A 12,563-nucleotide genomic window follows, 5' to 3' on the forward strand; every position below is an offset into this window, starting at 1 on the left:
TTTATATACTGTTAACACTTTGATGGGTGTCTCTTTCATTAAATTTGTGTAATATTTTTCTATGATGTTGTTAAAAATAGTTTCTGTGTATTTTTGAACTGGTTTTCTTCATACATGTTTTAATAGGTTTAATATTTTCGTTATGTCCCAAATTTCCTGGGTGATTTGTATCTGGTGGTTTTGTTTATGTTGGTTTGTTTTAATATTTTCTTGAGCTGAAACTGTTTCTTCTACCTTTTCTTTGAGACTTGAAAATTCCTCTTCCAATTCATTCAATCTGTTGGTGACACTCTCCTCTGAACTCTTTGTTTGAATTTCATTTCAAGTTTATTTCAGTTTGGTGTTTCTTTAGTAATTTTATTTTTCTGATAAATCCAATTTTCATAATTTGAATTATTTTCATTGTTTCATCCAATTGCTTGTATTTCCATGGTACTTATTTGGAGCATTTATTCCCAACCTCTCTATGGTCTTTGAACCTATTCCTAACTGCTTTTTGAAGTCCTTCCTTCTATTTAATCTATGCTGTTTTCCTTAGGTAATGTTGCAGTACAGGTGCTAATTTCTGAAGGAGTAACATTGTATTGTTGTCCGAGTTTTTAGTTTTGTTCTTTTAGTTTAGTCACCTAGAGATGACAAACTTATAATAATATATAGTGTGGATATCTGGTATTGCCTTTGTATGCTGGTATTAGGTCATTAGATTGGTGTTAAACAGTCTAACAGATTATTGACCAGCAGAATTATTCCCAGTTTTCAGCCATAGGGATACTCTGGGTTTCAAGTTTTAAACTCTAAATGTTCCACATCTGAAATGCTTGTTGAAACTCTGCGTTCAGACTCCAAGTGGCCCCAGAGCAATGCATTGCAGGTGGAAGTGACGATAAGCTAACAAACATGGAAAGGGCACTGAATCTGGAGGTCTCTTAAATTATTTTTTTAAATTATGATCTAACACCATGAAGGATGGCAGAGGCAGAACTAGGGTGCTCTGGATCTAGTCATAGATTACTGAGGAATCTTAAACAGCTGGAAATTGACAGGTAGGAGGAACTGAGTGACAGAGATGAGCTTGGTGGTAATTCTAGAGAGATCAGAATGGAGGGAAGAAACTAGGACAGAATAGTTTACTTTGTCCCACATCAAAAGAAAAAAAAAGAATTCTGTGGTTCATAAATAGTCACAAAGGAATGGAGATGGTCTGCAAGGAATCGCTGAAAGGGGTAGCAAAAGAATATCTAGAGCAATGTTGACTTACTGCCACACGTGGCATCAAGTCCCGAGTGATGATGTTGGCTGGAAAGAAGGACTTAAGTGGGAGATAACAGCAGACCTAAGAGTACCCTATGGATGTCAGATGTGGGGGGTAGGAAGAGGGTACTAATGCCCTACTTAGGTCCCCACAAGTGCCATTGCTGTGAGGTTCCTGGAAGAGAGCAGATTTGTAGTCAGCAGGGTGCCACAAAGGAACTGGTAATAGCTGAAAGAAATGTCTAAAGATGCCAGTGGATAAAGAACTAGGGGGACTCAAACTAGTTAGCATCAGGAGTGATGACTGAGTCCCAAGGGGATGGAAGTGGAATAAGGGGACCCCATGAGGCCTCTACATCTTTTTTTTTATTTCTATAAACATATCACTATCATTCATTAATACCCCACGGTATATTTTTTTTTTCAGAATGAGGTAAATGTTGGTTCAGTATTTCAAGGTATTGGCTCTTGAATAAACCTGATATCCTTCTCACTGACTCTCCTCAGCTCTAATGTTATTGGAAAAGGAAGCCGATGAACTACCCCCTCCACAAGCTAAACCTTACATTTTAATTTAGGAGTCACTAATTTAATCAATGGCATTTGTGTTTTGAAAAACTTTTAACAGAACTAGAGATGCATTAATAAAACATTTGCTTAGCATGGATGAAAGCCTTGGCTCAATCTCCAACATTACAAAGAATAATTATTAACATGAAACACATTTACTGTAGTCTCAAGAAGAAGTCAGAAAACATGAGGACAGTTCACAAGTTAATTATTTACAACTCAAAAATAAACATCTTATAAAGCAGGTGATAAAGCTTAGTTAAGAGTACATCTTGCTTTAGGGAGTCTTGCATGAGTTGGAGGAGCTGTGGCGGTGGCAGTCCATACAAGATTTTAAATTCATTTGGGAAGATTTGAGAAAAAAAAAACAAATAGAAAAGCATGGGACTCTTGAGGGCCATAGGATTTTTCCATGGAAACATATTCTTATTTAGTGTCATGATAGGGGCAGGAATCTTTGTGTCTCCTCAAGGGGTTTTGAAATATTCTTCACAGAACATCCCTGTTTCCCTGAGTATATGGGCCGCTGCTGCCCTGCTAAAAATGATGAATTCTCTCTGTATTGCAGAGCTAGCAACTACTTTTCCTGTGAGTGCAGCACCCTATTATTGCCTAAAAAGGTCACTTGGGTCCTCTGTTGCTTTCCTCAATGTTTGGATTGGTATGTTTGGATATTACTTGGGACTAAGTACCCAAAGCTTACTAATAGCAAATTGTCTAATCCAACCTTTCTATTCTGGGTGCCCAGCTCCAGAGCTACCAAAAAAATGTCTGGCTTTGGCTGTTTTGTGGTCACTAGGAATTCTCAATGCTCGAGGGGTGACTACAGTGTCTTGGTTTAATACTATCAGTAGTTTCATGAAGATGGCTGTCCTTTTTTTCATTTCTCTAACTGGGATTGTGCTGTTAGTGATTGGGAAAAGAGAGAATGTGTCCAGGTTTGAGAATGCTTTGGGTGCTGAATTTCCTGATGCCTCACAAATTGCAGAAGCAATTCTTCAAGGGTCTTTTGCATATTCGGGATCATCACTTCTGTTTACCATAGCAGGTAAATTCATTCATGAAAATATCTGGTAGCTTGCAAAAGAGTTTGCTTAGGATTTTTGTGGAATGATAACAATGATTGTTTTCTTGCTGTGTAATAAAATGTAATTTTCTTTGTATTATATACTCATTACTAAACTTCCATATGTTGTTTTTCAGGTAAATGGAATAGAATAAAATGACATGTTCCTCAGGTTCTCTTTCATTTAGAATTTTAAGTTTTCAAAAGTAAATTAATATTTTCTATATTCTCAGACTTCATTGCATTTGAAACCACATTTGGAGGTATTTTTCCAGAAGTTAATTAAGTAAGAAGTGCACAAATAGACTCATTTTCAAATGAAAAAGATGAACCAACTTCAATTGAAATTTTTTCTTTATTTTATCATTATTGATGAAGTCTAGTTTTGATATTGAAAGATGGAAAATACCAAGAAAAAATATTTCTTGTGTTTCTTTCTAAGGACTTCCTTGCTTATTTCAATTTTTTAATTTTTTTGCTAAAGTTATGATGCTTAATTTGTGCATAGTTCCCTATTGCAATATAAAGATGCCCTTTATCTTGATATTATTTTTGATTTTTCTGGAATTCTATCTTATGCTCTTAGTGCCATTGTGTAGGAACTGTTTCATGTGCTTTTTTCATCTGTTCTTTTATGATCGATCTCTGTGTTACAACCTACAATAGTCCAGTATAAAAGATTGCACAATAATTCACTGTTTTGAGTCAACTATTTGCTGTTGGTCACGTAAGGGCTCCCACTGTTTATAATTTATTTCTGTTACACTGAGGCATGTCCTATTATGTAAAATTAAGGAATTAAAATTTTCTAGAGTCCTTCTTTTCCCATATATTTATCTGGCTCTTTTGATTTATGCATCTAATCAAATATAATTTAATAAACTTATTCACTGACTACCTGTCACATGCTGTAATGTAATTAGTCTAAATAGTACAGAGACAGCACTTAACAAGCTCAAACCATCAAGATATTTAGACTCCAATGTATGATTGTGAAGTATTTATTTCTCTTCTCATTACTGAGATTGAAATTCCTCGGAAGATTGCCTGTATTCTGCTTGTATATTAAAGTCTCATATTTGTTCTACTTTGCATTCACTGTGACTTTTCCATCTTGTTCAGGGAAACTGACGAGAAAGATTCTGAGTTGCAGATTTGATTTTGGTTCAAGTTTTAATTTTTTGTCAACATCTGAAGATTTCTTAAGGAATTTTTAAAGTAGATTTGCATATTTTGTAATATTTTACGTTCAGAAACTTGAGCTATATGCAACTATCAACCATTCTAAGTTCTACTAACATTTCTAAAGTTGTCTTTCTTCCTTTCTCTAGAATTCTGAATTTAGGGGATAATATCCCAATGTTGCACGTGTAAGTATATACACACATAGATGCACACACAAGCAAACACACACACTCATGGAGAGAGAGAGAGATAACTAAAATTATGAAAAGTTTTCATTTTGCCAAGTATTTACTGCCAAGGAATTTGTCTTTTTATTCCTATATACATTTTCTATAGATACGTAGATCCTTTTTAAAACTGCCATTTGCAATTATGTATTAGAAACAGCTTTTATTTTCAATTTTTATAATTCCATGTAATGTGCATCATAAGCTGCATATAATTACTTATCAAATGCTAATAAGATTTGGGGTTGGAGCAACGCTTCAGCAGTTGAGAGCACTGGCTGCTCTTCCAGAGGACCCATGCTCAATATCCATCATCTACATGTTGGCTCACAGCTGACTGTAACTTCAGGTTTGGAGGTCTGACATCCTCTTCTAGCCCCCTCAGGCAGAGGATGCACATGACACACAGATATACATACAGCAAAACATTGCCTTCCACAGGCTCTGAATATACACGGAGTACAGATATACATGCAAGCAAAACACTGATACATATAAAATAAAAATAAATCTCAAGAAATTTTAAACAATATATAAAACTTTGGGTTTCCATTTTTCTCTTAATCCTACGAAATATATTTCTGACTCAATAAAATAAAACTACATGTTTCCTAGAACACTTTATGCTTTCATTTTTTTTTACACTTATTTTCCTCTGATTTTTCCTTCTGGGTGCTGTTTTCAATGTGGTTCCCATTGAAGCACATGTAACTCTCATGTAACTCTGCTCTGGTCATACCTTTAGATTTTCCCTGCTCCATTCTCTAGAAAGATACTTTGGTTTCCAAGTGATTCCTAAGAAGTAGATATCTTCATAAAATTAAAGAGCACTGCTATTCTAGCAATGTTAAGGAATACGATATTGATCATTATGGTAATTAATACTGTTAACTGACAGGATCTGAAGTTATCTAGGAGGCAAATCTCTACACACATCTGTGAAGACTTAAATAGATTAGGTTAATCGAATGGAAAGATTCACATTAACTGTGAATGGTATCATCCAATTGGTTGGGGTCCTCGAATTAAAAAAAAAGGAGAAAGGAATCTCAGCATTGACATTCATTCCGATAAGAAAGATGAGAAGAGTTAACATTTTCTATAATTTTGGTTAAGAATAGGACATCATTTTTTCATCTATAAATCACCCATAAGCTGAACTCTCCCTCCCTTCCCATTGTCTAGGAAAGCATATAGAAACAGATCAATTCTCACCTTATCTGTTCCATTTCTGTAACTCTGCTTGCTCATGATCCTTAGTGCCGACTAAGTAAATATCCCAACATCTAACCCACCAATAACAACAGAAGTGAAAATGTTGTTGTATATTCTATAAACCTAAGAAATTGGATCTGGACCCAAATTCTGAGAGCATTGTTACATACCTGCATTCTTTGTCTTACAGTGGTGGGTATATGTGAATGTGAGGCAAGCCTATTCTACAGAATAAGTTCAAGGACCATGAGTTTACACAGAGAAACCCTATCTCTAAACAACAAAATAGAATGTGGATTCTGCCAATCCAGAAAAATTAGATCATAACTTTCCTCCCTTACCAGCTTCATCACATTTCACCAGGACACCTTCACATTCTGTTGTCACCACTGGATATAAATCGATTATTTTATTCTAAGGTTTGCCACATGAAGTCAAGGAATAGAAAAAACAGATTTATATCACAATGCCCTACTGGATGGGGTTCCCAATCATATTAGCCATATATTAACATTGCTTATAACACGATTAATGGATCTTCATGGATTTTGAATTTTATGGATTGTGCAATGGTGCTGTGACAAATTTAACTGGTCATGTGTCAATAAAATTATTGCTATATATCTAAGTTCTTACACTGGAGGGAGAGCATATAGTAGCAAGCACCACTCTTCTTTGTTTAGACTGGTGACTGACTTCTGCAGGGCTGGATATTGGTATCTGAACCATCAATGTATGGATTTCAGCAACAGAAAGCAAATACTCAAATTTAATTATGATGTAACTACCATTACTGTACTTTTATTCACTCTTCAGTAGTAGAACCAATTCTTCTGTTTCTATGATATGACTAGGGGTGATTTTCACAAACTTACCTTTATTTTCAGTGCAGGATTTTAGAAAATACCAGCTTTCAGGTAAAATATGTGTAGGACAATACCAGAATCAAAGTAAGTAAATGGAAAGGCAAAGATATTGGACTATTTCTTTTACAAAGAAACATTCAAGTTGAACAAAGAAAAGTTCTTATAGTAATGAACTTGTTTTGTAGGAGAAATAAAAAATCCTGCTGAAACGATTCCAAAATCTCTGATTTCTGGTATATCTACGGTGGCTGTGTTATACATATTGACTAATGTATCCTACCTGGCAGTTTTGTCACCTCAGGAAATCCTCTCTTCAGGTATGCAAAAATATAATAATACACACACATACACATATACACACATGGCTCCCAGATGTACCCACATACACATGCACACATACAGCATCATTTGTGCATACAAACACAAGTATATACACACACATACTTCTGTATGCATGCATACCTATACCTATACATATGTGCAAGCCTGTACATACACAAGAGAATGGGTTTGTATATAGTCACACATGTCACACATACACATACTCATGTTGGGTGCATATATGCACACACATTCACATATGTGTGTACACACACAATTTTCCAAGGACATGAACACACGCACACACACAAATGTATTCATGCATGTAACAAACTAAGGTATATGTGCAAATATACACAGACAAAGGAAACAATGTGACTTTCCTACTCAGAATGACATTTTAATTATCCTACACACAGATACATCATGCTCTAAAGAATTTGTCATTCCCAGAACAGATTCATTCTCCTCTGCCTGTCTACCATGACAGCTGGATAGACTCAGCCTCAATTACAAGCCTATCTGCTGTCTGTAATAGTAGTGACTCTAATGATGTGCTCATTGAGTCAAAATGTTTTGTGAAATACAAATATATTTTGTCTTGGAGAGCATTAAAAATAGTTTAAATTTGGAAATGGAATGGAATGACTTTCACTCAAGGATGGTATCAATGATACTTCTGATGAAAGCACTCTTTGAGTTTTATACCAGAAATGTCCAAGACAAAGAAAAGTTAACATTTGACTTTTGGAACACACAGACAAAAATCTTAGGTGCTTAACCACTTTTATTGGATATGTAAATAAAGTAGTCAAACAGCTAGCTCATCAAAGGCCCATGCAAAATACTAACCTGATATAAATTAACTTTATTATGACTTTATTTTAACTATGGTTTATAAACATGCTTAAGAACATGATTTGTATTAATTTTATAGCATATTGGAATATTCTTTTGCTTGGTTATTTAAGACAAGGTTTCTCTGTAGCTTTGGAGCATGTCCTGGAACTTGCTTTTGTAGACCAGGCAGGCCTAAAATTCACAGAGATCCACCTGCCTCTACATCCCAAGTACTTTGATTAAAGGCATGTGCCACAACTACCTGGCTTAGAATATTCTTATATTTCTTATATCAAGCATACCACTTAAGAATTTATTTTGCTCTACTAAAAAATAGTGCCATCTTTAAATCATGTCATAAGTACTTGAATAACTATTTCACTTAACTATTGGTTCTTGACAAACCTCCAGGAATTTCTGGACATAAGTCAACCAAGTATTCAGTTTAAAATCCTTGAGACAGACTGCATAGGATAGGTCCAGCTGAGCACATCTGTTCTCTGTGGAATTGTGAACATGTCTGTAGCCTGTTGCAGATTAGAAGACTGCTATCCTCAGGCTGCTCAAGAACTCTGGACTATACCCTAGAAGACAGTTCTGGTCCTTTGCAAAAGCAAATCCCAAGCTATCTTTGTGTGTACAATGACTGTATTCAGGTAAAATTTGATATTAGAAAAAAAAAGCAAGGAAGCTAGATGGATAGTTTGAGAGCCATGGACCATGATACACATCAGAACCCCAGAAAACGGGAACAGAGGAGGAGGAAGAATGAATGGATAACATGCAGGGAGCTCTTTAGCTGAAAAAAGACAGCTGTAAGATAAGTGAGGTTTTAAAGGCCTGTCACACAAGATGATTTAATGAAGAAACATGGCTTTGGTATAAATGTCATAAAGTATCTCACCATGAAGTATCTGAGCACAGGAAAATTAGGATTTAAAGACAATTCTATGTCTTATCATGGCTCCCAAACAAATATGGCTGCATTCTCTGATGAGCTTGCTGAAAATGCTTAGGTCTTTCATACATAAGATAGGTATTATAGAATTCAAGAAGAGCAAGAACCATGATATACTCCAAAAAAGGAGGCTCATAGCTGACAAGCAGTCACCTTAGAAGATCTTGTCTTGTCAAATCAAATTGCAAGAGCAGAGCAGAGTCATTTAATGAAGTAAAAGACCCTGTCTCAATGAAGTAGCATCACAGACATATTTTTATGTAGAAATGAATTGTAATTGCTGTGAAATTGAATTTTGCATTTTGACTTTCTGTTTAATTTTTATAGATTCTGTTGCTGGCACATGGATGGACAGAGTCTTCCCTTCCATGCAATGGATCATTTCTTTTGCGGTCTCAATTTCAATGTTAAACAGCACTGCCTGTGGAATACTTTCAGCATCAAGATTTTTTTACTCTGCAAGTCAAGAAGGACAGCTGCCTTTCATCTTCTCTATGCTTAACAACTACCATTGTCCAGTTGTAGCTGTGACAAAGATCATCATTTTTTCTTCTATTGCAGTAATACCTTCAAGATTAGTCAACTTAATAAAATATTTGATGTTGTCAACCTTAGTTTTAAGTGAGCTAAATATGATAGCTTTGCTTAAACTAAGGCACCAGGAGCCCCATCTACACAGACCTTACAAGGTAAATCAAAACTCTAGTTTTAAATTTCTCTTTATTTTATATGAACAATATTGTTTCCACTGTGTAAGTGCTTCTAACCAGTTGTGATACCAATCTTCAAAACATCTACTTCAGGGCTCCATTTTGGGTACATGGATCAACCATTCTGCTTTCTTTATTATGTAAAAGCTCAGCACGAGTTCCTTATATGAGGATAAACTTCATTTTCTATAATTCTTGCACTATACAATAATTATTAGAGTGTAGTAAAATATAGATCATACACAACACTGTCTCCTTAGCTAACAATGCAGTGTAAATTATGTACCTATATCATCATTTTATAGGTTTCGCAGGGTATTAGTTCAGTAATGTTAAGCATTTTAATTTAATTACAATGATGGAATCTCTATTAACACTTATAACATTAATGCACACAGTACGTTTTAAATTAGAACATCAGCCAGGTAAAGTGTTTTAACGTTGAATCATAAGAGCAGAACCCAAGAAATAGTCCCGAAAGTGCCTTATCCTGTAGGTAGATGCATCCCTAGAGCAGACAGAGTCTAGTGGACAGAACAAGATAGATGTCAACATACACTTGCCGCTAACATGAGGTGACAAGTGGGAGGTAAACTATGTAAACCATCTAATGTCACTGAATTAAGCTCTTACTTTAAAAAATTCTACTGACAACAGTGTCCAGTAAACAAGATGTGGACATGAACTGATGTATCCCAAAGAGCTGGCATGTGTTTTTTAACAACCCTCCATACAAAATAATTGGAGGTCTGACACTAAGCACACTAGAAAAGGGGTTCTGAAATCATAACTTTATTTCTGAATATGATAAAGATGTTGTTTTGTAAAGAACACATTGTAAGATTATTTCCTTTTTCTGATCTTGGCATAGAAATAATTGGGCCTCTACAATACATTTGGTGGATTCTTTTGGAATCCACAAAAGTTGATGACTGGCGTTTTTGTCAACCAGATATTTTATTGATCTGTATTTCTTTCTTCTTTCATTTCCCTTTCTTCTTTCCATCAATCTTATCCTTATATAATACAAGGCTTATCATGGAATAATATGAATCCAATTAGTTCTGATAGTCATTATGATTTAATTAAGTTATAAGCCTAGTCAAAGTAAGTAATTTTCGATACTCATATATTTAAAGATGAAGTGAACTAATAATCCTAAGTTTCATTCCTACATATCAGTCACTACAATATGACTTGAATATTATTCTTTGAATTTAAATTCCCAGACTGACTCTTGAGGACACAGATTCATTTGTTTTCCCTTGGGCCATATAGATACTAATTATTAAGTAAATCTTGTATAGATTTGTACACTATACTTACTTTAAGAAAAACTAATTTATTTTACATTTTACACTTGTATCTGCCTCAAATATCTTCTTCATGTTAAAAATGTTGAATGGTGTTATCTTTTAATTTAGTCATGAATTTATTAAGAATTAATGTGTAGTGAGTGCCTCCTTTGTTTTAGTCATTAAATATCTGGGTTGTTAAGAGATATGATGACCAGTCTTATTTTACAATATTACTAGCCTCATAGTAAAATGAGAAATTAAATATAAAATTATTGTGAAACACAGTATCCTCAAATATAAAACATACAATTATCATAATGATTTTAGAGATCAACGTTATGAGTGAGAGATTCATTAGCTGTCCCAAGGTATAAAACTGAATATTGATGGTTAAGTTTCTAGACAGGACACTTCTTTATGTATCCTAAATAAATGACACAGTAAGTTTTATATCAGTGTTATTCTATGAATAATTATGGAAGGGATAAATAACTAAGGCTCATGTTTCAAACAAGATTTCTATGACTATTGTATTTCTCATATTTTATTATTTCATGATGCTTCAGGATAGATTAGTCCACACCATTTTGAAGATGGGTTATGTGTTACATCAATTAATCAATCCCTTATTCCCCAAATTGGAAGTCTTAATAGCTAATAATAAAATACTATGACTAAATTTGTTTATGAGGAGTATGTTTTTTAAAATAGTGCTGTACAACTACTCCTAAAAAAAACACTGATTTTAGTGAACTAAAACCATAGTTTTATGAAGCATGAAAAATTTGTAGGATTTGTAGTAAAAATACAGTTGTTAGCAACAGTTTCAATTGCTGTGTCTGCAAGCAAACTTCAATATGTTATAAAACTTAAGCTGTAGCTGTAATATTTCAGGACATGATTGCTCCCATACTCTTTTACTTCTACAACACTTCATGAGTCTTCTTCAACTATATAAAATATACACATCTGAAAATAAATTCATCACTAATATTGAATTTCTTTTTACCTTTAGGTGTGGCTACCGTTTCTATTTGGGTCGATGTCTTCCTCTTTGTTTCTACTTGTCTTACCAATGATTAAGACTCCCACAATGGAGCTTATTTACCAAGTCATCTTTATTTTAAGTGGATTTCTATGTTACTGGTTTCATATTCACCTTAAGCAACATTCTGGGTTTTTTGATAAAATCACTTGCTATTTGCAATTGCTATTTAATGTTTCCCCACCTGAAGATAGAGATAACATTTTTATTCACTAGTACAAAAGTACATAAAAAGTAAAATATACTAACTTCATGAATTATTATATTGTGTATAATCATTCATTACAGAAATATCCATCTCCCACAAACCACAAAACTGGATGACACAAAGTTACTCTCTGAGCTGAATAGATTTTTGTGAAAAGAAAAACAGGAACTTAAAGATTCTAAGCACAAAATTAAATGATATCAAAATGTTAATTACTATGAGTTAACATCCACTGGAGTTTCACAATATACTCCATAAATAATAATTATTATTACTACACATAAATCATAAATTGTAATGTTTACAATATTTGAATATTAATACTAGTTTGATCTTAATATACAATGTAGATATATAAAAATATCACATTTACCCTGCTATTTTACCGTATTATTTTTATTGATTCCTTGGAAAATTGACACCTTGTACCCTGATCACACTCACTACCCTTTCCTTTTTTATCTCCTTCCCCATCCTTAAGACTCCCCCCAAAATAAAAAGTAAATAAAAATTAAAGAGAAATACTTTTTTAAAGTAATTTTATTAAATTATAAAAGTTTCCATTTACGCCCCTCTTCCCAACACCCTCCCACTCCCCCCACTCCCTCTCCTCCTCCCCCTTCATCCCTAAGAGCAGTCAGGGTTTCCTGCCCTGTGGGAAGTCCGAGTTCCTCCCCCCTCCCTCCAGGTCCAGGAAGGTGAGTTTCCAAACAGACTGGATCCCCAAAATCCAGTATATGCAGAGGAAACAAGTCCCAGTGTCATTGTCAATGGCTTTTCAGAAAGACTCCGGGCCAGCCACA

General features: G+C 34.4%; 1 protein-coding gene across 2 annotated transcripts; it reads left to right on the forward strand.

Annotated features, from left to right (window-relative positions):
• Positions 1 to 2,096: 2,096 nt before the first annotated feature.
• On the forward strand, positions 2,097 to 12,282 carry LOC125391085 (solute carrier family 7 member 12-like). Of its 2 annotated transcripts, XM_048420385.3 has the most exons (4): positions 2,097 to 2,869; positions 6,566 to 6,697; positions 8,827 to 9,188; positions 11,523 to 12,282. In XM_048420385.3, exons 1-4 carry the CDS (start codon positions 2,203 to 2,205, stop codon positions 11,766 to 11,768), a joined length of 1,407 nt encoding a protein of 468 aa, XP_048276342.3. In that variant the 5' UTR covers positions 2,097 to 2,202; the 3' UTR covers positions 11,769 to 12,282. The 2 variants fall into 2 exon arrangements, with proteins under 2 accessions (XP_048276342.3, XP_085533521.2); XM_085677395.2 differs by lacking the exon at positions 6,566 to 6,697.
• The last annotated feature ends 281 nt before the right edge of the window (positions 12,283 to 12,563 follow it).

This window comes from Myodes glareolus, chromosome 16, assembly GCF_982192425.1.
Source record: "Myodes glareolus chromosome 16, mMyoGla1.1, whole genome shotgun sequence".
Taxonomy (NCBI): Eukaryota; Metazoa; Chordata; class Mammalia; order Rodentia; family Cricetidae; genus Myodes; species Myodes glareolus.

What these genes read in the sequence shown, in the direction of transcription:
- LOC125391085 (XM_048420385.3), top strand. Translation starts at nt 2,203, where the DNA reads ATGGGACTCTTGAGGGCCATAGGATTTTTCCATGGAAACATATTCTTA. An exon ending in ACTTCTGTTTACCATAGCAG is followed by an intron (nt 2,870 to 6,565) that starts GTAAATTCATTC and finishes CTTGTTTTGTAG; the next exon opens with GAGAAATAAAAAATCCTGCT. An exon ending in ATCTACACAGACCTTACAAG is followed by an intron (nt 9,189 to 11,522) that starts GTAAATCAAAAC and finishes TTTTACCTTTAG; the next exon opens with GTGTGGCTACCGTTTCTATT.